The following is a 21,677-nucleotide window of genomic DNA, read 5'->3' as shown; positions in this document are numbered from 1 at the left end:
CTCCGGGCCTGGGGTGGGCTCGGTCACCGCTGCAGAAGTTGGGCTTTAAGTTGTTAAACTGGCGTGTTCGGGGGGCGCTGGGGGGGCTTGAGCGCTTCGTGTTGCCTCTTAACCCCCCGGGTTCGGCCTGATTCCCTCTGAACCGCCGCTTTGGCCTCAGCGGTGAGGGGGTCTCTCGGAAACTCAGGCCTGAGAAGACCCTGTGGAGAGAAGTCACCGAGATTAACCAATAAATAAATCATCCGGTAAACACTCGAAATAAGCCTCAAGGGCAGCTGCTGCGTAGCTCCCTGGCGTTGACAGGCTGCTGCTCGTCCCTCTGCTGTAGGGCCACCCTTCGTGCCACAAGTCTTGGCTGTGGAGAAAGTTCCTTCCCTCGGATGGCAGCTCCGCGGGGTCGGAGAAGGGGGCGATGTGGGGAAAAGCTGAAGGGATCTGCTCGTCTTGGGTTTTTTTCAGTTGGTTTTACGTGGTGGGACCCTCATTTCAAAAAGCCTCAAGCATGCTTTTCTCTGGGTGCTAAAAACAAAACTCCTCACTATCTGAAAAAGACTGTGGGAAAAATGAGTATACTGTACTGAATTATGTGCACCAAGCTATCCAGAGTCTTGAAGGTCTGTTTTTGTTGTACTTGCTTAAAAGTATGTGCCCAAACTAATCAAAGACATGAGCTATGGCAAGGTGTTCTACATACTGCATTGCTCATAGCAGTGAGTTACAAATAACTTCCCGCTGAGAAGTGTGTGGGTTTGAAGTGGTCTATTATATTTATGCTAGTAGTGCAGTGCTTCATAAAAAAATAGTAGTTCTGGTGCCCAAACTTGTTATTTTCTTAAAAAGGCTGAATGTTCTGGCTGGTTTTCATGCCCTTCAAGTACTATTAGAGCAAGAGTCATGTGATAGATTCCTTCACTTACAAAGAAGAGATTTATCCCCCTGTCTGTAGAGTTTGGAAATTAAAAAAAACCCAACACAATTCCAGAGATGCTCTGGTAGTCAACAGCACACATCATGCAGGATGTAATATAGAGGGCTGAGGAGCCACAGGCCTTGGAGGTGTGGATAAGGAGTATGAGAAGGGTAGCGATTGCAGTCACTCTCCAGGTGTCTGGGTATGTGTACGTGGGAGGTCTGGCTTCTCATTGCTTATATGCTGTTGTGGCAGAAGCTGATAAGGTGAGCAGTCTCCCTTTTCAGGTGGCAGTCTAATGCTTTTGCTTGTTCTTCTGTCCTGAAGACAGTTTTCCCAAATGTCTGCTGTCCAACCTGATGTAACTTTCTGTTAGGAGAAACTGCCTGCTTTTGTAAAGCAAACAAGCCTCTGTGACACAATGTTTCTGCTTCTCAGCCCCAGGGTGGCTAACTGGGAAGAGAATTCCCTGACTTCCTTGTTTAACTTCAAACTCAGTGTAGCAGCTTTCCACAGATCAAAATCCGAGCAGCTGATGTTTTCATCTATTTTCAGGTTGCATATTTTACCCCTATCGCAAGTCTGACGTGTATTTGCTTTAGGGTTGTTTTGTACTGGTGAAAGTTGGAGAAAATGAAGAGTTAAACAAGTCTGCGTGTAAATACAATTTGCAGAGATAGATCGAGTCCTGTAATTTGTAAAGCAGAGAATCTGTGCTGTTTCGGATATTCCAACTGATAATCGCAGCTACTGTGTGGATAGGACCTGCTGTGCCGTGTGTTACCCACAGCACATGCTTCAACAAGAGTGCCCAGGATCAGTAGATGATCACAGTAGCATGCTTATGCTTTGCCAGGGTACAGTCCACCCACCTGTTTCATTTTCCAGTGCCTCAAGAAATATGGAAATAATAGTTTTATTTGCAAGCTCTTAGTAGCCATTTACAGCCAAGAGAGCAAGAGTACTTTTTTTTCCCTCCCCCTGTTCAAGTGGAAGTGCAGGGGGTTTTTGGTATCTTGAGCCAGCCAGCTTTTGGGTGACTCCTGCCTGTGAGATCTTTTGATAATAAAGATCAACTGAAGCAGCAGATCCTGGTCTAAATAAGAGTGGCACAATTACAGTAGCGTAGAAGGACCTTTAACAGGTTTCAAGTGTATTTGGGCAAAAAGGGTAGAGAGTAGCCAAAGTATTGTTTGGTGGTTGTGTTTTTGGTTTTTTTTCCAAAGGAAAGAGCTGTGCTGAAAGCTACATCAGCTGGACTTCAGTTCTGTTCTTTCTCCGTAAGCTTTCAGTTCAGGTTTCGCAAACTTGCTTTGTTTACTGAGTCATAATAACTGCAGTTAATTGGATTTCAGCCATAAAACTGACTTTATAGGAAAAGGGACAGCTCTGATTTTGCTTGAAGCAGTCCCCAGGTGTGGTGGGTTTTGGTTTTTGTTGTTGTTGTGTTTTTTTTACCTACCAGCAGACCTAGAGACACAGTAAAATCTGCAGACCTGTCCTGATTTTTCCGTAGGAAATACACAAAACAGCTATATAAGTGGTATTTTTATGATACAACTTAGACAATGATCTGATTGGTTTATCTTTCACTTAACTGAAGATGTTTTGCTGTAGGATTCAGACTTCCATAAGCCCAGCTTCAGATGAGATGCTTGTTTTACAAACTTGAATGCAATGGCACTAATCAGTAATGCACTCTGCAGTTGATGGCACTCTGGTAGCCTCTTGATCAGACTGAGTATTCTGAGCTTCAAAAGTTTGAGAGTCTTTGCACTAGGGTTACTTCTACTAGCATAATCTGAAAGACATGCTGAGCAAGTGAAGCAGGTAATGTTAACTGTTAGCATGAAAGGATGAAGGGAAAATGTGTCTGCTGCTGTTCTAGAGATCCATAGAGAGTGATAGTTTTCTGTTCAGTTGTATAACCATAAGATTTAGAGCAGAAATCAGATCTATATTTAGCTTGAAGGAGAGGTACTTCTTGTTCCTTTCCTCATTTGCTGCAGAAAATCTGGGCGCATCTGAGCTTTTTTTGGTTTAGCTTTGTCTCCTGCCTTTCAAGGAAAAGGCAGTGCAAGTGTGTTGATCAATGCCTTACACACAGATTTTATAGCAAGTGCGTGCAGTTCTGTATCCTCTGAGAATCCAACCCCCCAGAGTACTGAAATTGCTGAATCCCTAATTTTGTCACAGTGGGTTATTTTGTAATTTAGGCATTTGAGATTGTTGATATTTTAAAATCCTAACTTAATTAGCATCTTGATGATCCAAATATATTGGTGGTGATGGGGAATAGATTTTACAGTGGAGCTCACAGGTAAGTGTTTTCATTTGTTCAAAGTGAAAACAAAATTAGCAGAGTTTTCATTACATCTGTGAATTCTGGGAAAGAAAAAGAAGACATTGAATTTACAAAGCCTGCCTAATCTATTGAGATAGCAAAAGGTAGGTTAGAGCAAAGCTTCCTCTGTGAAATTCAAGAAATCATTTTCTGCAGAAATGGAAGCCATTGCTGGTTTATGAGATCTCTGTTTTAAAAATATTTAATGATTTCTGTGTGTTCTAGCACACAACTTGGTGCTTCTAGAAATAAGCTGTCTGGTGTAGTGCTTTTGGGTGTTGTTGTTTTTTTTAATCTCTGGTAGTTTGTGTTCAGTACAAGGAAGGGTTTAGTGGGGGTTTTTCAGCTTCTTGGACATGGAATGTCTGTATTGTGGTTTTTAATGCAGCTTCACTAAATTCTTAATTATGTAATTATAAATGGGTTCCGTAGACTCCTTTCTGGAAAATGTGCTCAGCAGTGACCGAAAGGTAAAATATTAGGAATAGTACGTAAAAGAAATGGAAGACTATTAAAACCTCATTAGATTGCTTTATGAATGCTCAAAGAGGTCACCCTCATAATTGTTCTTGTTGTCTTCATCTGGAAAAGGATATAATAGAACTGGAGAAGATTCTGGGACAAAGCATGTGAGGAAGATGCAGAAAAAAACTGTGCTACTTACCTCTAAAGAGAGAAGATTGAAAGAAAGATTTGTCAGACTGGGAGTGAGGCTGATGAAGTGAATAGGTAGCATTTGCTCAGGTCTTGCAATATAATCACTAGACAGCATTTGGTATGGTACATTGAAGAGTATAAAAGTGTAAAGAGTCTTTAAAAAATAAATCAGGTCTGTCAGTGATTCTTAACAATGATGGTTTATCTGTGGCCTCTTCTTTATAGGGAGACTTGGTCTTCCAAAGCAGGGAGCTGTGTGGAAGTTCCAGTGTTTGCTGTTTTTTATGCTGTTCCCTAAATCTTTCCTTGCTTGCTGTTTAGGCTGCAGCATAGAAGATGTATGGGTTTTTCATCTAACCCAATGTGGTACTTTATGTTGTGTGGTCTTCACTGATAATTTTTGTGCAAGTAAAGGTAATCTTAGTGTATGGTTGCAGCTTCAAAGAGAAATCTAAAATGTGTGCATTCTCAGTTAACTTGCAGGACTTGGGATATTGATTGAGCAGAGTAATTTAGCTAGGATTATTACATTTATATTTTATGGAGAGGAGTTCCCTAGGAGTATAGGATAACTTCAGTTGTTTTAGTGTGGCAGGGAAGCAACATTACTTTTACTGGCAGGAGGATCCTGAGAACTGGAAGGAACAAAAAGTTTAAACTGAACAGCTGTCCTGATGTTTGCAAACTTTCTTGTAATCTTCTCTCCACTTTACAGATCAAGGTACCGAGAAACATGAAGGAGCGAGTACTTCTGGGATTACTGATCAGGAAAAGGAATTGTCAAGCAGTGCGTTACAAGCTTTTTTGGTAAGACAAAGCCAAACTCAGAGACTTCTGATTTATACCACGTGACTGCTAAATGGTCTTATATAATTATCTTTCCTGTTTTCTCAGCACAGTTGCAAATGTATGAATGGGTTATTATGTCAAAAGTAGCACTAGTTGTGTTATAAAGGCAACATGTACATTTTCTGTCTGCTCTGATGGGAGAAAACTGATGGGGATACTTGAATGAAGTGTGCAAGAGCACATTTAATCTTGATTCTCAAAACTAAGTAGTCTTAAAAGCTGCTTAATGAGTTAATTAGAAAAAGCAGGCTGCTGTTCTGTATCAGTGTTGGAGATGCATGATCTCTCTGGAAATTCAATTGCTTTAAGCTAAAAATGTTGTGTTAAAGGATTTAAAAGAACCTTTTTCTTTTTAGCATCTGTCACAGTTTAACTCAGGTTTGGCAATTAAACCAGAGACAATAATGCTCTCAATCCCCTCCCACCCAGGTAGGGAATGAGAGAGAGAAAGAGAGAGAGGCTTGGCTGGATTGAAAACTAAACTACACAGCTTTAATTAAACACTAATGATAAAAGAAAAATATGTACAATTATTTACAAATGTGTTCAGAAATGTGCAAAAGCCTCTTGCCTCCCCCCACCCTCATAGAGAGAATGAGAGACTCTCTGGATTGAAAACTAAACTACACAGCTTTAATTAAACACTAATGATAAAAGAAAAATATGTACAATTATTTACAAATGTGTTCAGAAATGTGCAAAAGCCTCTTGCCTCCCCCCACCCTCATCAACTCCCACAGCATCTCCTGAACTGCAAACAGTCCCAAGAAGTCCTGGCGCTGCTGGAGAGAGAGCAGAGTGGTGAGGGTCAGGAGAGCTCGAGCCTGGGGGTTGATGGTAATGGATGGATGGATGGAGTCCTCCCTGGACACCAGCCATGGAGGGAAGAGAAGGGAAGAAGAAGCAGGAAGGAAGTTGTCTTCTGTGATCTCTGACCTTCATCTGAGCTTTTGTAGATATATGAAATTGAGTATCTCTGGCCAATTTTGCTGTCTATCTAACTCAGCCTCCTACGGGGGGGGTCATAGATCTCCTGATTGTGCCTCAGCTGGCTGGGCAAAGACGTGACCTTGGAGTCCCAGCAGTAACATAAACATTCCAGTGTTATCAGTCCTAGCTGGAACACTTACTGCTAGTTAAAAGAGAGCTTACTGAAGGAAAAAAAAAAAAAAATCAATAAAAGGAAAAGTGGCTTCATCCTGGATCAAAACAGGACAGCATCTTTCTGTATTCTTTTACATAAAGCACTGTTTTGTCACTTTACACTAAAGTATGTTCTTCAACACACAACACCTACGAGCGGTGTTTACTACCTGTTTTGTGTTTCTTGGAATATTTGTTTTTGCGTGTGTTAAAAATCAGGTACCAGGTCTTTTAGTTTACTACTTTATTTGTATAGTCTTCTAATTTTATTTCATATAGCAAGTGACAGGAAATATGTTTGCTTTTCCTTTCAATTGCTGTATCTCTATCTCCACAATGTTTTGCAAAATTCAGTTCTGGATGTGTTAAATAGATAGAGGGGGAATCAAAATACTGTCTTTTTAGATTCCTGCTTGTATGTTTCACTCATTATTTTAGTTTGTCTGGAATGTTGTTGCATCAAGTACATGGAGTTGGTCCTTAAACTGACTGCAGCTGATGTTCACTGAGGTCTTCTTGAATGCTTTCTAGCTCAGTTACTCTTTTCCAAGAACTTGCTCATTGTCGTTTGGTTCTGAGAGTGGAAAGCACAGGAAAGAATTGTCTTTTTTCCACCTTGTCCACAGATCTACATGCCTAAAATTATTTTCAATCTGCTGAGGATTTAAGCTTTAGTTTTATACTGGTCCAGCATATCTTGTTTATCTCATTATTTTTTTCTTTAAGAACTCATTAAGTTCATGAAGTTGTGAGGTGATGACAGATGTCATCAGCATTAGTCTGGTGCCTTGTTTGTCAATTTTGCTTGTTATTGAGTTGCTGTAAATAGCTTTGTGGGTTGCCATGAATACTACTTTATCATATTTCACTTCTAATTTCAGTCTTGATAGAATTACTGGAATAGAGTATTATGTTCTAGATCCTGTCTAGTAAAGTAGGGTAAAGGACCATTGGTTGAGGAAAAACATCACAAAATGTCCTTGTTTGAGCTAAGACAGAAACATTTTTTGTAATTTTATTTTTCAGTAAGTTGAGCATTTAAGTGTTCAAGGTTTTTAGTCCACCTCTAGTGGGAAGCCTTGTGTGGTGATCCAAAAGCTGTTCCTGTTGAAGAGAAGCTCTGAGTGTGAATACATAAAGAAAATAATTGGGAGATGAACTGTCTCAATTAAAGAGCATGCCAGCAGTTGAGTTTCAAGTTCCTGTGTTTATGCACATGTTCACTAGGCAACCCATGCTGTAAATACTCAGGGTTGTGGAAATACTGAGTATCACTCCATGTCCTGCTACACCTCCCTGTAAATTGTGTAACTTTCACAGGAGACTTGCAGAAACTGGGATGGCTCTGTTGAGAGTAGTGACAGAAAGACAGCTTTTCTAGGGGAAGGCAGAAGGACCACAGGGCCCTTCTCTGTTGTAATTTTTCACTTAATAGAGGTAATAAGGCATAAGCCCAGGAGAAGTTCTGTGGAACAACACTTTAAAAAGTAGGAAGAGGTACAGAGTGGTTCTGGTACTCAAGAGCATAGTTTTTGATTGTGAAGCATTGAGAGAGGTTGAAACAAATCTGCATATCTGATTGACCAGATTGGAAGTAATCCTGATAGGGAAGATGTGTTGGTGATTATCATGGACAGGAATTGAACAGTGGAGTGTGAAGGATCATTTAGGCTTAATAAAGTTGAAAGAGTCTAGAGTTGTTTCATTCCCCGATGCTGCTAAAATCCTCCTGCATAAATACAGAAAAGACTAAAACAGAAAGCAGAAAGAGATGAGCCATCTGAAGTCCTTGCCTATTCCTGAGGTCAAAGAGGGATTTCTTGATTAATTCACACCTTGGAGGAGCATCATGCTTGGGTCCTAGTTTCTGTTTAGACGTGCCTAAGTGATTGAATACTTCATTCAGCAGCTAATACTTGTAAAAATATTATTTAAACCTGTACTGGGAAAGAAATACGCTCTTTTTCCAACCTGTCTAAAGCTGACTCCCACAGACTAAGTCATAATTCACAGTCTCTGCAGATGAACAATGGACATAAATGGCTGGGACTTACATAAGCAACTGCAGCTGCTCGGTGCACATTTTACTGGGAAAGATTATGGAAACTGAGGAAATAATATTGAAATTCAAAATAATACGATGAAGAGAAATCAGAATAACACTTTTTGTGGAAACATCTCTTTATATTAATTGACTACTCCATTTGTCCTTCCTCCACAAAATTATTCTTGAACTTTGGATGTCACTTCAATTTTAAGGCTTACTTCTCATACATATTAATCTGTATAAATGATGAAGTATGTGTTAAGACATTTAGTTTGCTTTACTTGCCTTGATGAGGAAAATACTATGTTGCTCTCTAAATTTACAGAGGATACTTTCATTAAAACTTAGACTAGTACCTTAGTTTAAACTTTGTATCTTCTAATGCATGTTTCTGACATATATGCCCTTTCCAGGCTGGAAACTATGATGCCTGTTTACAACACCTAAATACCCTTCAAGACATCAACAAAGATGACTACAAAATAACTTTGAATACTGCTGTTGCAGAGTTCTGTAGAAGTAACCAGACCACAACAGACAATTTGAGACAAACCCTTAACCAGCTGAAGAACCAGGTAATGCAAACATATTGACACAGTGCTTGATTTTGAATCCTGTTGATTATGCTTACATCCTCCAGTGAAATAGGAAAAAAACTTCTGCCTTTTGTCTCCTATATTTGATAAAGGAGGAAGAAAGTAACATTACTTTTAAACTTCTGAATCTGTTTGTCATTTAGGACACTGCTTTTATAGGTGTGTTTCTAGTTGTTATTGAAATTGATCCTAAGGTTAAACTTTCTAGGGATTATATTTGTAGAAAGACCTGCTACATTGTTTCAATAGAAAGTTCCTTAACCTGAAATAGTTTGAAGTAATTGAATATAAAATGCAAAAGTGAAAAAGATACTTTACTGGTCAATTGACAGCTTCTATTTAATTGTTATTTTTTGTACTGGCTCGATGTTGAACAACAATAAGGTTTGTTGCCTTTTTATTCTTACTGACCTATTTTTAGAGGGATTAATTTTGTAAAATATTTGATGCTTTTTAAATTCATGGGTATTGAAAGTGGTGAAATGAGGTGGGTTTGGTGGGGTTTTTTTTTCAGGTTCACTCTGCTGTTGAAGAGATGGATGGTTTAGATGATGTTGAAAATAGTATGCTGTACTACAATCAAGCTGTTATTTTGTATCATCTGCGTCAATATACTGAAGCAATATCAGTTGGGGAGAAGCTCTACCAGTTTATAGAACCTTTTGGTATGTAGATGGAAAGACTAATTTTATTCAATAACTAAAAGATCATTTGGGCTTTCTCACTATCAGACAAGTGATTTCTGAATTGCTCAATAGGGTTGTAAAAAATTAGACAGTTTTTGGAATGAAGACTATGTTTTGCTTTTATGATGACCAACAATTGAATCTGGGGGGAAGGTACTTCAGAGATATTTAGCAGATATATCTACTTAATGAAACTGAAATCTTTTTTGACAACTTTAAAAGGTATTTATACAAATAATATGTACAAGCTAATTAAATTATTTAAAATCTATTATTTTGAGTAATCATACAACTTCACGGGTGGGTCTGTATTTTTCAGGGTACTTACAAACTTAAATATCTACATTCCCTAACTGTATGTGCTCCAGCTTTTATAAGCTGTGGCACCCTGTATGGTGGAATTGCCGTAAGTGTACCAAGTAACTTAATAATCCTTGTTGAATTTTAGAGGTGACAAGGCTGAAGGGGTGTGTGTGTGTCAATAAATTAAGTAAACACTACTGTGTTTCTCCTTCAGTTCCTCTCTACTTTCAATATGCCTATTTGGGAATTACTCTGTGAAGCCAGCCAAGCAGACATCTGTTTGTATGGAATCCTTTCAAGTTCTATGGGATTCTATGTGTGCACATGGTTCTAACTGTCTATTTAGACACTGGATCTTTGGTGCTGATCTGCTTAGACCAATTCTCAAAATCAATAAACATGAAATATGTGTTAAGCTGTCTTTAGTCTGTGCTTTTATGCTGATGCCATTTAAATATGTTTTTTTTTCTACTGTATGTGTTTGTCTACGTTGTGTAGATGTCTGCATTTTTTTTCTTATCTGTTTTTCTCATAATGTTGCATAGATGCACTTTGTAGTAAATTTTTTTAAATTCAGTCATGTTTTGAAGGATTGTTTTTAGAGCTGTAAAATAATTGTTACTTCTTTGCTTTCTGCAGAGGAGAAATTCGCCCAGGCTGTGTGCTTCTTACTTGTAGACTTATACCTGCTAACTTACCAAGCTGAAAAGGCCTTACATCTACTTGCTGTTCTGGAAAAAATGATTTCACAGGGCAACAATAACAGCAAGAATGGAAAAAATGAGGTAACTTTAAAACTGTATGAATGCCATTAATTCTTTCCTAGAAGCATGCAATAACTCAATCCAATATTACTTTTTTAAATAATTTGAAATTATAAAACTGTTAGATTTAGAAAACTTCAGACAGCAATTTATGTGTTAATAATGTTAATAATAAATAAATAATGTTTATATGTGTTAATGTGTTAATAACTGAGTCAACTGTATGCAGCAGCTGTTTATTCCTGCTCTTCTACCCTTCTCCCTTATGCCCTGGGAGATAAGAATTGTTTTTTATGTCAGAAACTAGTATTGGAAAGACAGTTGTCTGCACAGTCAAATATACATATTTTTGGTTTTTTGTCTTGAATTATGACCATATGAGAGCCTAAGTTTGGAAGAGAAACCAGTATCAGAGAGGAATTGCAATTCTGTAGAGTATGGGAAATCAAGAAGCTTTTATACTTAGTATTTCTAAAAGTGTGGGGCATACTTTCAAATGAAGTCTTTTGTCTGTATCTTTTGGGAAAAAATAATTAGAATAAGTAGTGGCTTGGAATGAAAAAGAGGACAGTTTTCTCTTCTCCTGTTGATGGAATGTCCCACTTAAGAAAACATTTTATCTTAAAGTGCACAGTAATTTTATTTAATAAAATATTAAATAGAGGCTCCAGAATACGCGTATCATCCTTCTAGCTAAGAGAATTCTTAAAATATCTCAACAGCAGAGCAATATATAACATAACACTAATGTTACTGTAGAATTCTGCTCTTCATAGGCTGGTGGGGTTGTTCTGGATTTTCATTTTTAAGCTCCAATTTACAGTATTTACTGGCTTGCGTATTTCTGGGTATTAAATATTTTACTTCATGTGAGATTGATAAAAATAGCTTATGAAAGAATCTGTAAATTGAATTTAAAACATTACTGTTAGTAACACTTCCCTTTTTTTGTTTTGTTTGACACTCAGTCAGGTAATAGTGCAAATAAAGACTCCTCAAATCAAAAAGCTGAAAGTGGAACTTTAATAGAAGTTGCTAAATCTAAGATACATCAGGTAAGTATCTGCTTATGATTAATACAAGAACATCAGTCCAAGTTTTTCTTAAAACTGAGTGTCAGCTGCTTCAAATCTGGTTCAGCATGAATTGTGATACTCTCTCTCTCTTTGAATTTGATGCTGTAAAACAAAAGAATTAATTGACTTAACTCAGCCTTTTTTTAAGATCCATGTACAGGAAAAACTGACCTAAGACAAAAAAATCCCAAATTTCAATCCTTGCAGTTTATTATATTTTTTTTAAACTGCAGTTAGCTGCACTGACTTTGTATCTGTTAGATGTCCATCAGTCTAAATCAGCTAAGGTTTTATTTCACTGTATGGTTCTGTGGGGAAAAAAAAAGTGAAGAAGCAAAATGTTTCTCTTTCAGCTTTTACTTATTGGTGTTTTCAGTTTAGTAGGTAAATGTCTGAATTAAGAGGTTACGTTAGTTTAATTAGTTTGTCATTGTAAGTGCTAGTATCTGATTTGGAATATAGAATAACTATTCAGCATTGAACAAAATGTGCATCTGCTTACTGTAAATATGAAGCCTATGAATTTGTTGCTGCAAGTTTGAATAGAATTTCATTTTCAGGAAGGCTTTTTGAACAGCTTTTTATTACCTATTTTTTAAGATGTATATAAAATATTCTGTAATAAATTTCTAGATATGTTTCATCTTGCAAACCCTGCACAAGTTACTAGTTTTTATTTAACACTTTTAATTTTTTAACAGTATAAGGTGAGAGCCTATATCCAGATGAAGTCACTGAAAGCATGCAAGAGGGAGATCAAATCTGTTATGAATACAGCTGGGAATGTAAGTATTAAGTCTATTGTTTTTCTAATCTTGATCTGAACTGAACTGAGGTTGCTAACTGTCTTTACAAAGAATGGTCTTACTGAGGATGGATGTCTGAAATAATGCTTTATGTAGGCAGCTGGGTTTGTTTTCTCTTTTCAGCAGGTGTAGTTAGTGTAGAATTCTCTTATTTGCACTATTTAGAGTTAAGAAAAATGCACTTTATTAATGATGTCAAAACAACAACCAAACACTATATAATAAACCAGTTCAGTTTGGTTTATAAATCAAGCAGTGCAAAACATGTTTCAGTTTTCTATAAATGTTAAGAGTATTACAAACTGATGTAATTGGTGGTTTAAACCAGTTCATAAAAGATTAATCCTGGGTTATGCAGTTTTTTGGGTTTTTCTTTTTGTTGACAATTTTTGGAGGCTTACCTCTTGCTAGAAAGCAGTTTCTTCTTTTATATAGGAGGCCTCAACTCAGAATTACGTCCACCATCCCAGATAAATTCTACATTAACTGAGGAGCAGGGAATGGGAGGAGAGCACTTCCCTTTTGTTGCCAGTCTCAACAGCTGCTAGTTTGACAGAAATCCTTCTGGATCATGAGGTCTCTGTTGGCAGACCAGGAAGATCACAGCCCAGGAGGAAGTTGTTGAACTCCGCAGGGAGGGAAGCATGGGGAGAAGTGTACTAGAAGGCAGGTTGGATAAAGATCCTCTTAAACAAAAAGATCCTCTGCATTTAGCCATTGCCATGACAGAATTATCTAGAATAATGTTGGGTTTCAGAGCAGTAACAAAAGGCATGCATAGTTTTGTAGTTTGGAGGAGGTGAGGGTTAATCACATGCTCAACAAAGAAATGCCAGTTCATGAAGTGTTAAGGCCTAAGCCCATGTATTTAAAAAATGGCAGCAGGGGTAAGCTTTTTGTGGAGTGATTTAACACTAGCAGTAGAAATCATAAAACAAGAGTTTAATTAACTATTGTTTTCTCCTTCACAGTCAGCTCCTTCTCTCTTTCTTAAAAGTAATTTTGAATATTTGAGGGGCAATTATCGTAAAGCGGTGAAGCTTCTAAACAGTGCAAACATTGCTGAACATCCAGGCTTCATGAAAACAGGTAAAATAGAAAAACAGGTTTATCCTGTTTAAATAGGTTTATCCTGCAAGTATGTACATCTGTAGTATGATTGGACTACTAATTGATGTTCATTTAAAGCATATTAATGATTACTTAAGGGCCCAGAATGTCACGAGTTTCTATGCTAGATAAGTTTTTCATCTTTCACGTAACACTGTTGTGTTTTTCATTTAACATCTTTCTAGAAAATGCAGTGGATGTCTAAGAGAATGGATTTGTGAAGGTGCAAATGTAATATTTGCAAGGCTTATATCTGGGTCTCTAATTCAAGACATGAAAAAAAAGGCAATCTACTAGATCTAGAAATGAGGTTTCATTTTGTACTTGAGAGGAGGTGATAGCAGTTGTATTGATTATCTGGGGGAAAAACAAATGTTTTATGGAGTGTTAAGGTTTGACTTCTATGGTAGATCATTTGAAGTTACTGTTATATCTAGAAGGTATGTGTGTATACACATGCACAGAGATAAAACAGTACATGAATGTGTACACTTTTTTTGATATAAATGTTAGCTATATGCTCTAAATACATATGTTGTGCATATATACACTCACTGTATGTGATATTATTGAAATATATTTGAGATTTTGGTTGACTGTTTAAACATCAATTGAAAAATCCAGAGAGAAAGCTGGCATCTGTCAGCAGAGAATTAGTATTTCAAAAAAGACTTGCATCTTGCATACTGAATTTCTTTACTGCTTTGTTCAGCGATATTCTTGTGGTAGTGCTCTTAATTTCTAGTGCTTTAAAATCTTTTATCTAGTAGATATTGCTGCATAGATTGCAATTAGACTGTAGAAGTCACAGAGTTGACCCTGGGAATCACAAGATTGAGTGTATTTTGTAAGCTTCTGTATTTACAAATATATTTCATGGTAAACATTAAAAATATTTGTCAAAATGCCTATTCTGGCATATTTTGATGCTTCTTTTAGAATTTACTGTAACTTATATTTTTGACAGATTTTATGTTTGAACTTCTTTTTATAATTTAACATTTTGTGAAATTCTCATACAACTCAACATTTTCATGTAACTTTTTCACTAGCTTTTTTTGCACAATACCATGTTCACTTAATAGTCTTTTTAGGTTATGATCAAAATAATATCTGGTTAGTATGTTAATGGTCTGTTTCTCCTTTGTTTGGAATTTTAGGGTGTGTTGTGTTTTTCCTTGTTCTTTTTTTATCATGGTAACCCTGTAAAACTTAAATTACTGGCAGATAAGTCAAAATTTTCTGTCCTTTATTATTTAGAAGAAGCTTCTTACAGTGTTACCTGAACATGATGTATTTAGGAAGGAGGGTGCATTTCCTGCTTGTATGGTTAGGTGTATATGTTTGTTTATTTTATAAAACGTCAACAGGTAGTATAATTTGAGAACTTTTCTGCTTTTATAAGAGTCATTTGAAAAAGTGACATGCTTGTATGCTAAATGCTGTGAAAATGTCCAGGACAATTGATGTCAACTTGCAGGCTGACAATTTGGCCTGATACCTGGCTCTTCTGGAATATCATGCATAAGATCTGGAAATCTATGGCTGCTTACATATAGTTCATTTCAGGTTAACTGTCTAAGAGAACTAGAGTGGTATACAGATGTACAGATTATGGAAATGCTTGTGAGTCAGGGATGTAACTACATAATCCATTAATGTCTTGCTGAAGAACATTTTAAATAAACTACCATAATATGCTGACCCATGAGAGAGTGATGGGAACATTTTGTGGGCTCAATAACACTTTTCACTTTAAGAAAATGGTCTTTTGTTGTTCTCTCAGGTGAATGCTTAAGGTGTATGTTCTGGAACAATCTTGGCTGTATCCACTTTGCAATGGGAAAGCACAATTTAGGAATTTTTTACTTTAAAAAAGCTTTGCAAGAAAATGATAATGCGTGTGCACAGCTAGGAACGGGTAGCTCAGATCTGGGTGAGTATTATTACTTCAACAGTATTATATTACATTTACCCTAAGTGACAATGAACATACCTGTTTAGCATTTAATGTACTTCAACCTTTATTAAGAATACAGTTCATTTGTCTTTGTTACCAGCTTTGATGTGGAAGGCATTTATTTCCAGAGAGAGGCTAGTGAATTTCTGTGACGAAAGGCAGTTTTTGGGTGTTTCCCACAGCTTCCCTCCTTTTCCGTGAGTTATGTTTTCAGCTCTCCTGACCTGTCCATCCAATAAATATTAAGTTATCCTTTTTTTGCAGGTAAAAAATTTTCAGGGAGACCCATGTGCACGCTACTGACTAACAAACGGTATGAGTTACTCTACAATTGTGGCATTCAGCTCTTGCATATTGGGAGGCCCTTAGCTGCCTTTGAATGCCTGATTGAGGCAGTCCAGGTTTATCACTCAAACCCTCGTCTTTGGCTGAGAATAGCAGAATGCTGCATTGCTGCCAATAAGGGGGTAAGTAGACTTGCAAATTCCTTCTTTTGATCATAGTCATGGAATACATTTGATATCAGAAAGGAAGAAGTAATATCTGGGGTTGAACAATGCATTTTAAAGGCCTGACACTGCAACACCTCTCTGTAAGTCCAGATTAATTCTACATATAAGTGTTGCTGTTTAGTCTGAAGCTGCAACAGGTGGAGAAAAACTACTATAGAAACAGTGTCTTGAGACACAATCTTTAATTGACTTTTCTAAAATCAGAAGAATTTGAGTAAGCTTTTCAAAAGATTGACATGAGAAAGCAGTCAAGTGGCTGTTATAGCTCTACTGTAAGTTACAAGTTTTTGCTGGAGATGCTATTTAAACATGATTTTGTTTTGGCAATTTGCCATCACATCCGTTTGGAATTCCAGCTCATAATCTGAATGGGTATTCCAGAATTAATTTAGAGTACTTTAGCTTTTGCTAAGACATCTGATAGTTTACCTTACTTTGTCTTGAAATAATTTTAGAAATAAACATTAAAATATTATTTGGAAAGAAGTCAGTATTCTCCAATGAGGTATCACCCAAGAAAAATGTTCTTTCTGTAGTGCATTCTTTCTATTTTAAATGTACTAACATTAATAGTTTTATCTACTATTTATGGATATTTTATGATGCCTCAGCTTTCCACACTTATTGGCAGAAAAATATTTTGAGTTGATTTATTATATATATGTATTATGGATACACATATATGGTATATATTAAAGCCAAACAAACAAAAAAAACCCCACAGGTAATTCTGTGTCTCTTGTGTGAACAGAGGAATTAAACTTGCACAAGGTCTTTTCTATGTACTATGTTCTGTACTTCCAAGGTTTTCCATTCCTGGATTGCAGAAATGGCAATTAAGAAAGGAGTTGGTGACCAATTATAGTATCTAAGGAATGAACATTTTGATGGCTGCTCTTTGATATTTAATGTTAGCATTGAGGTTTGATGCACAGAAACATGTGTGATAGCTTTTGTTGCTGATGGTTTGAGGAGGAAGGTGGTGCTTTTCTTTTTGGGGGGATGATTTTTGACTGAAACATCTTGGATTTTTTATGTTCTGACTCTCTAGGAGTTGCATTACAGCCACTGAAATGATGAGACTATACCTTAAGTTTTAGCTGGAGTAGTAGGAGAAAACACACAACTATCCAGTAGACATCCTTTGTCTCTCCTTTAAGGCTAGATACTAGTGTGTAAAAGATATAACTGAAAATGTGTTGTTACTGTTTTAGCAGACAGTAAGGTTTGTTTTTTTGTTTTCACAAATATGGTGATTGGATCAGACTGATTAATAATCTTGTTAAAAGCAAAATATAGCACTGTGTCCTAGAATTTTATTGGAAGATGCAAATACTCTTGTAGAGGATACTGAAAGTATTTGCTTAAAGAGAATTTTCCTTCTTGGGATGTTCTCAATTATTATTAGTTTTCTTGATGTAGAAGTAACATAAACTCCTTAAGCACTTCTTGTTTAATTCTGTCTGCTGCAAATCCACTATCCTAATTCAGAGTGGTCTTAATTTAAAGGACTACGGTGGATGTAGATAACAACAAAATGTGCCCTGGTTTCCACTATAGTCTTGGCATGTGTTCTTCCTTCTTTTCATCCAGCCAAAACCTGAGACGCTGGGACAGGTTACCCAGGGAAGCTGAGGGTGTTCTGGCCTGGAGATGTTCAAGGCCAGGTTGGATGGGGCTTTGAGCAACCTGGTCTAGTGGGAAGTGGCCCTGCCCATGGAGGGGGGTTGGAGCTAGATGATCTTTAAGGTCCCCTCCAACACAAACCATTCTATGAGTCTATAGTCACTCTGAACTTCCCCGCTCTGAATTCTGTTTTCCCTTTCTGGGTGGCCTCTGCACCATTTTAAACTATGCACTATCCAAATCCTTCCAAATACAAAACTTGTAACTCTTCTGCTGTCTCTATTTCAGCAGATTTCAGAAAGTTATTAACAGCTTTACAGCTTCACAGGGGGGAGGTTTGCTTAAATCCCCACTCTACAGGCACAGCATTGAAGCTTCAGGAGTGTTGGGTCAAAAATGGCACTGGCTTTGACTTGTGTATGTGGTAGCTGTTGTCAGATAGTTCAGTGTACTTAGTTTTATAAAGCATGACAGGTGCAGGAAGAACAGCTTTCTTCATTCTAATTTTGCTATTTTCTGTGTCTATCCTGCTGGTTACAAGTCTAACACAGATAAAGAAGACACAGCTGATCACCTCTAGGAGAAAGCTGGATATGGGAGACTGGATTAGCATAGATTTTGGGGCAAAAGACAAAGGTGGGATTTTGTTTATGAGAACAGTGTTTAACAGTCTGGGTGAGGGAAATGCAGACCCTTGTGGGGCACTTCTTTATTTACTGCAGACTGGCTGAAGCAGTAGATCATGCCAGGCTCCTGAAGCCTATCTTTCTTCCTCCTACAGTTGTGATGTTGTGTGGTGTACCAGAGACCTTGAGTTTGTGACACAAAAAATCCCAATTTGCTGCTTCCTAAAGTTGTAATCCTTACAAGAAAATAATATAATTTGCATTATTTTAATATTAAAGGGGAAGTGTCTTTAAATTCTGAGATAATTTGCAACATGATAAGTGAGGCCCTAAAATCAGTAGTGTGTTAAATTTGAGCTTGTAACTCAATTTGCAATACTATTCCTTGATATCTAAGTATGGGTGCATATTTATGCTCAGAACACCAGAAAAGTATAGCTTTCACTTGCTGTAGTATTTTAGTTTATAAAATATAGATGGAAGATCATTCCCTTCTGCACTTTTTAAAATGCATTTTTAAAAATGTATTCTTCATACCCAAACTAACCATTTGTGTTTGTTTCTGTTTAACAGTAAATGCCACTATAATGTCAGTATATCAAAGTAGATTCAGATAAATTTTCTGAAAAGTGATAGATTTTTCAAATACAGGTCTAGGATAAATCTTTCCTTACAACTCTCCACAACTTATTCTACTTAACAACAAAGTTGAGATGGCTCATAGTAAAACAAAGAAACAAACCCTAGTAAATATGGTGTAAAGAGAATTCTCGGGACTGACAATTAGGTTGCTTTAAGTTTGTTTGACCCCCAGAATGTCTGCATACTCAAAAATCTATTTAACATATTAATTTAATGTAACTTTGCATATTTTGTAATTCAGCATCATGCTCCCCATGGAACAGTTTGAGAGCAGCTTTTTCAGAGAGCGTGTCCTGAGTGCTGTGGAAGCAGGGAGAGGAGGTGGCAAGCATTCAGTGCCAATTCTGAATTTTGTTTAGCTGATCATATGATTTCTTTTTAGATTTCCTAGCAGCTCTTTTAATACTACTTGGTTCATTGTTCTTTTGCTTTCAAAACACAGGAGAAACTAGGTCAGTGGGCTATCAGACAAGCTGTCGTAACTAATCTGTGGTTGCAGTGTGTGCAGTAAAATCTCTGTGCAACACAAAGACAATAGAAGGTCCCTGATCCTTCATGGTACTTATTATTTAAAACTGTATCCATATAAACTACTAATTCTTACATTTTAGCAGAGTTCAAAGTCATCTTCCAGCTTTCACATATTTTGTTAAGCTCTCATTCAACATCTGTTATATTTTAGTCCTCCTTTTATTTTTGTTTTCCTTTCAGACATCAGAACAAGAAACTAAAGGTCTTCCCAGCAAAAAGGGAATTGTGCAATCTATAGTAGGTCAAGGCTACCACCGTAAGATAGTCCTGGCATCCCAGTCAATACAGAACGTTGTTTATAAGTAAGTATGTTTTCCGTGGGCTCTTTATTTTGGTTTCATAGATTTGTAAATATCTGCTTATCAGGATTTTAAACAGCTATTCTGTGACAGTTTTTAAACTGTGGAATTATTAATGTCCAGAAGAGAGAGCGGCATGCTAAAATGCTTGATGAGTCCTTAAGATAATTTGGCTCTCTGATCTATGATGGCCAGCAGAGGGCTTAACTGTGTGTTCATTGTAACTAAAAAGGCCATTGAAGCTTATAATCATTTATCTGAAGTTTGTATTTTGTTAGCTACATCTGTCCTCTTTTTTCTCACTTAAAATATATTTTTTTTCAGTAATCCATTTTTCTAAAGTGCAGGAAGAATCTAGTTGCTCTATCATAAAACTTCAGGACATAAAGAAAAACAAGAAAACTTCTTAATGTGATTGTAACTGCTCACTCTGTTTGGGCATTGTGCTGTACTTTCCACATATATGAATAGCAAAATACGTACTTCTTTATAAATTAAATGTGTTATATTAAAAGATGATTTCAGTTTTTTAGGATAAAGTTTTCTCTGCACTCGGATCTTTCTGGAGCTCTGCTTTTATATTTTAATTTAGTAGGATTGCTACTCACTGGCTAACTTCTGTGTCTCTTTAAGTGATGGGCAGTCCTCAGCAATACCTGTAGCAAGTATGGAATTTGCAGCCATTTGTCTACGAAATGCCTTGCTGCTACTGCCAGAAGATCAGCAGGAGCCAAAGCAGGAAAATGGATCTAAAACTAGTAATCAGCTGGGGGGAAATACAGAAAACAGTGAAAGCAGTGAAGCATGCAGGTAAACAGAATTGCATAAAACCCTTAATTTTAGTCCAGAGTAACTTGGGGCTGACAGTCTGTCTCTGCTACCTATCTTATTTGGCCAGCAGAAAAAAATAATTTTTTGGTAAATTCTCTTAGCACTGTTTGGATATCCAAGGAAATTGTTTATCTGCTCATTCTTTTGACTGCTGGTATGCTTAAGAATAAAATACCAAGTTGATTCCTTCCAGTCCTAACAACTTTAATAAGTTAGACAGTGACATTCTTTTTTTCATTGGCCATCTTATTTTCTGTGCTGCAAATGTTATGTTTTCCCACACCCTCCTGCAGTGCATATTCATATTTCTCTAATTGTAAGTGAAGTTTCTCACGTTACAGTGACTTTTATTTGTATGAGTGCACGTGCACCAAGTACTTCAATATATAAATGTCTAGCAGCTTAGTTGTAAACGTTTCCCCATGATCAGATTTAGCATTCATCAGCCCTAATAATCTTTGTTGTGTTTGATTTAGACTAGAAATGGGAAACTAGATTTAGAAGATAAGTAGGAAAACCACATAGAGCTATTGCTTCATAAATTTCATTTTAGGAAAAAAAAAGATATAAGTAAAATCTGGGGGAGGTCTTATATATTCCAGTGGTCACTGCCAATTTCAAAATATCCAGCAACAAAGCAGGCTGTTCTTGAATTTGTGCCTCATATTCTGAAAGGTTCTCCAACGATTTTTCCTTCTGACAAAGGACCCTCTGCAAGAGAACAGTAAAAGAGATAAAGCATTTTAAGAAAATCACACTAATTGAACAGGATGGTTTTGAAGCAAATCCCACTAATTGATCTGGCTGAGACTGATTCAGATTCTTCTGTTATTTGCCAGAAAGCAGAGAATACTTTCAGTGGTTAAGGATATTTTTTAAATCTAATTTTTGGCAAATGCATAAACAGTGTTGAGTACAGGTTTCCTTGGAGTCTGTTGCTATCTGTTTTGACGGTCTAAGTTAAAGTTAACTTACCTCTTTGTAATAACTAGTTGTGAAGCTGCATCCACAAAAAGTTCTTGGTAAGTAGATAGACTCAGTTTTAATTCCAGTTTTTAATCTGTAATTTCTAAACCTTAGTGTGTGGCTTTGCCAAGATGCAGCTGTTAACCCTCTTGTAGACTCTCATTCCAGAAGGAGATTGTCTTTCAGCTTACTGGGGAAAAAAATTGCATGCTTTTTAAATAGAGCAAAAAAAGCCAAATGTCACTGATAAAGTGGAATTTTATTTCTTTTTTTTAGAGAAATTTAAAAATAATAATAAAAATAAAAGGCAGCCAGAAGTCTAAAGGAAGCTGTAGCACTTTGTGGTTTATCTTTCTAGAATATTTATGTAATTAGCTTTTAAGATTCCTAGGG

General features: G+C 36.8%; 1 protein-coding gene across 1 annotated transcript in view; it reads left to right on the top strand.

Moving 5' to 3' along the window:
* The window catches only part of CNOT10 (CCR4-NOT transcription complex, subunit 10), a 34,738-nt gene that overhangs the window by 2,016 nt on the left and 11,045 nt on the right, over positions 1-21,677 (top strand). Inside the window, exons 2-12 of the mRNA XM_010007614.1 lie at positions 4,627-4,718; positions 8,364-8,525; positions 9,061-9,211; positions 10,175-10,320; positions 11,268-11,354; positions 12,077-12,160; positions 13,153-13,270; positions 15,078-15,227; positions 15,516-15,718; positions 19,369-19,490; positions 20,121-20,297. Of these exons, the coding sequence (XP_010005916.1) occupies positions 4,627-4,718; positions 8,364-8,525; positions 9,061-9,211; positions 10,175-10,320; positions 11,268-11,354; positions 12,077-12,160; positions 13,153-13,270; positions 15,078-15,227; positions 15,516-15,718; positions 19,369-19,490; positions 20,121-20,297 (1,492 nt within the window). The remainder of the gene's footprint in view (positions 1-4,626; positions 4,719-8,363; positions 8,526-9,060; positions 9,212-10,174; positions 10,321-11,267; positions 11,355-12,076; positions 12,161-13,152; positions 13,271-15,077; positions 15,228-15,515; positions 15,719-19,368; positions 19,491-20,120; positions 20,298-21,677) is intronic.

The sequence above is a fragment of the Chaetura pelagica genome, unplaced genomic scaffold (genome assembly GCF_000747805.2).
Source record: "Chaetura pelagica isolate M959 unplaced genomic scaffold, ChaPel_1.0 scaffold10, whole genome shotgun sequence".
Taxonomy (NCBI): Eukaryota; Metazoa; Chordata; class Aves; order Apodiformes; family Apodidae; genus Chaetura; species Chaetura pelagica.
The sequence above is the reverse complement of the archived record's forward strand: the minus strand, read 5'-3'. Positions and strand labels throughout refer to the sequence as shown.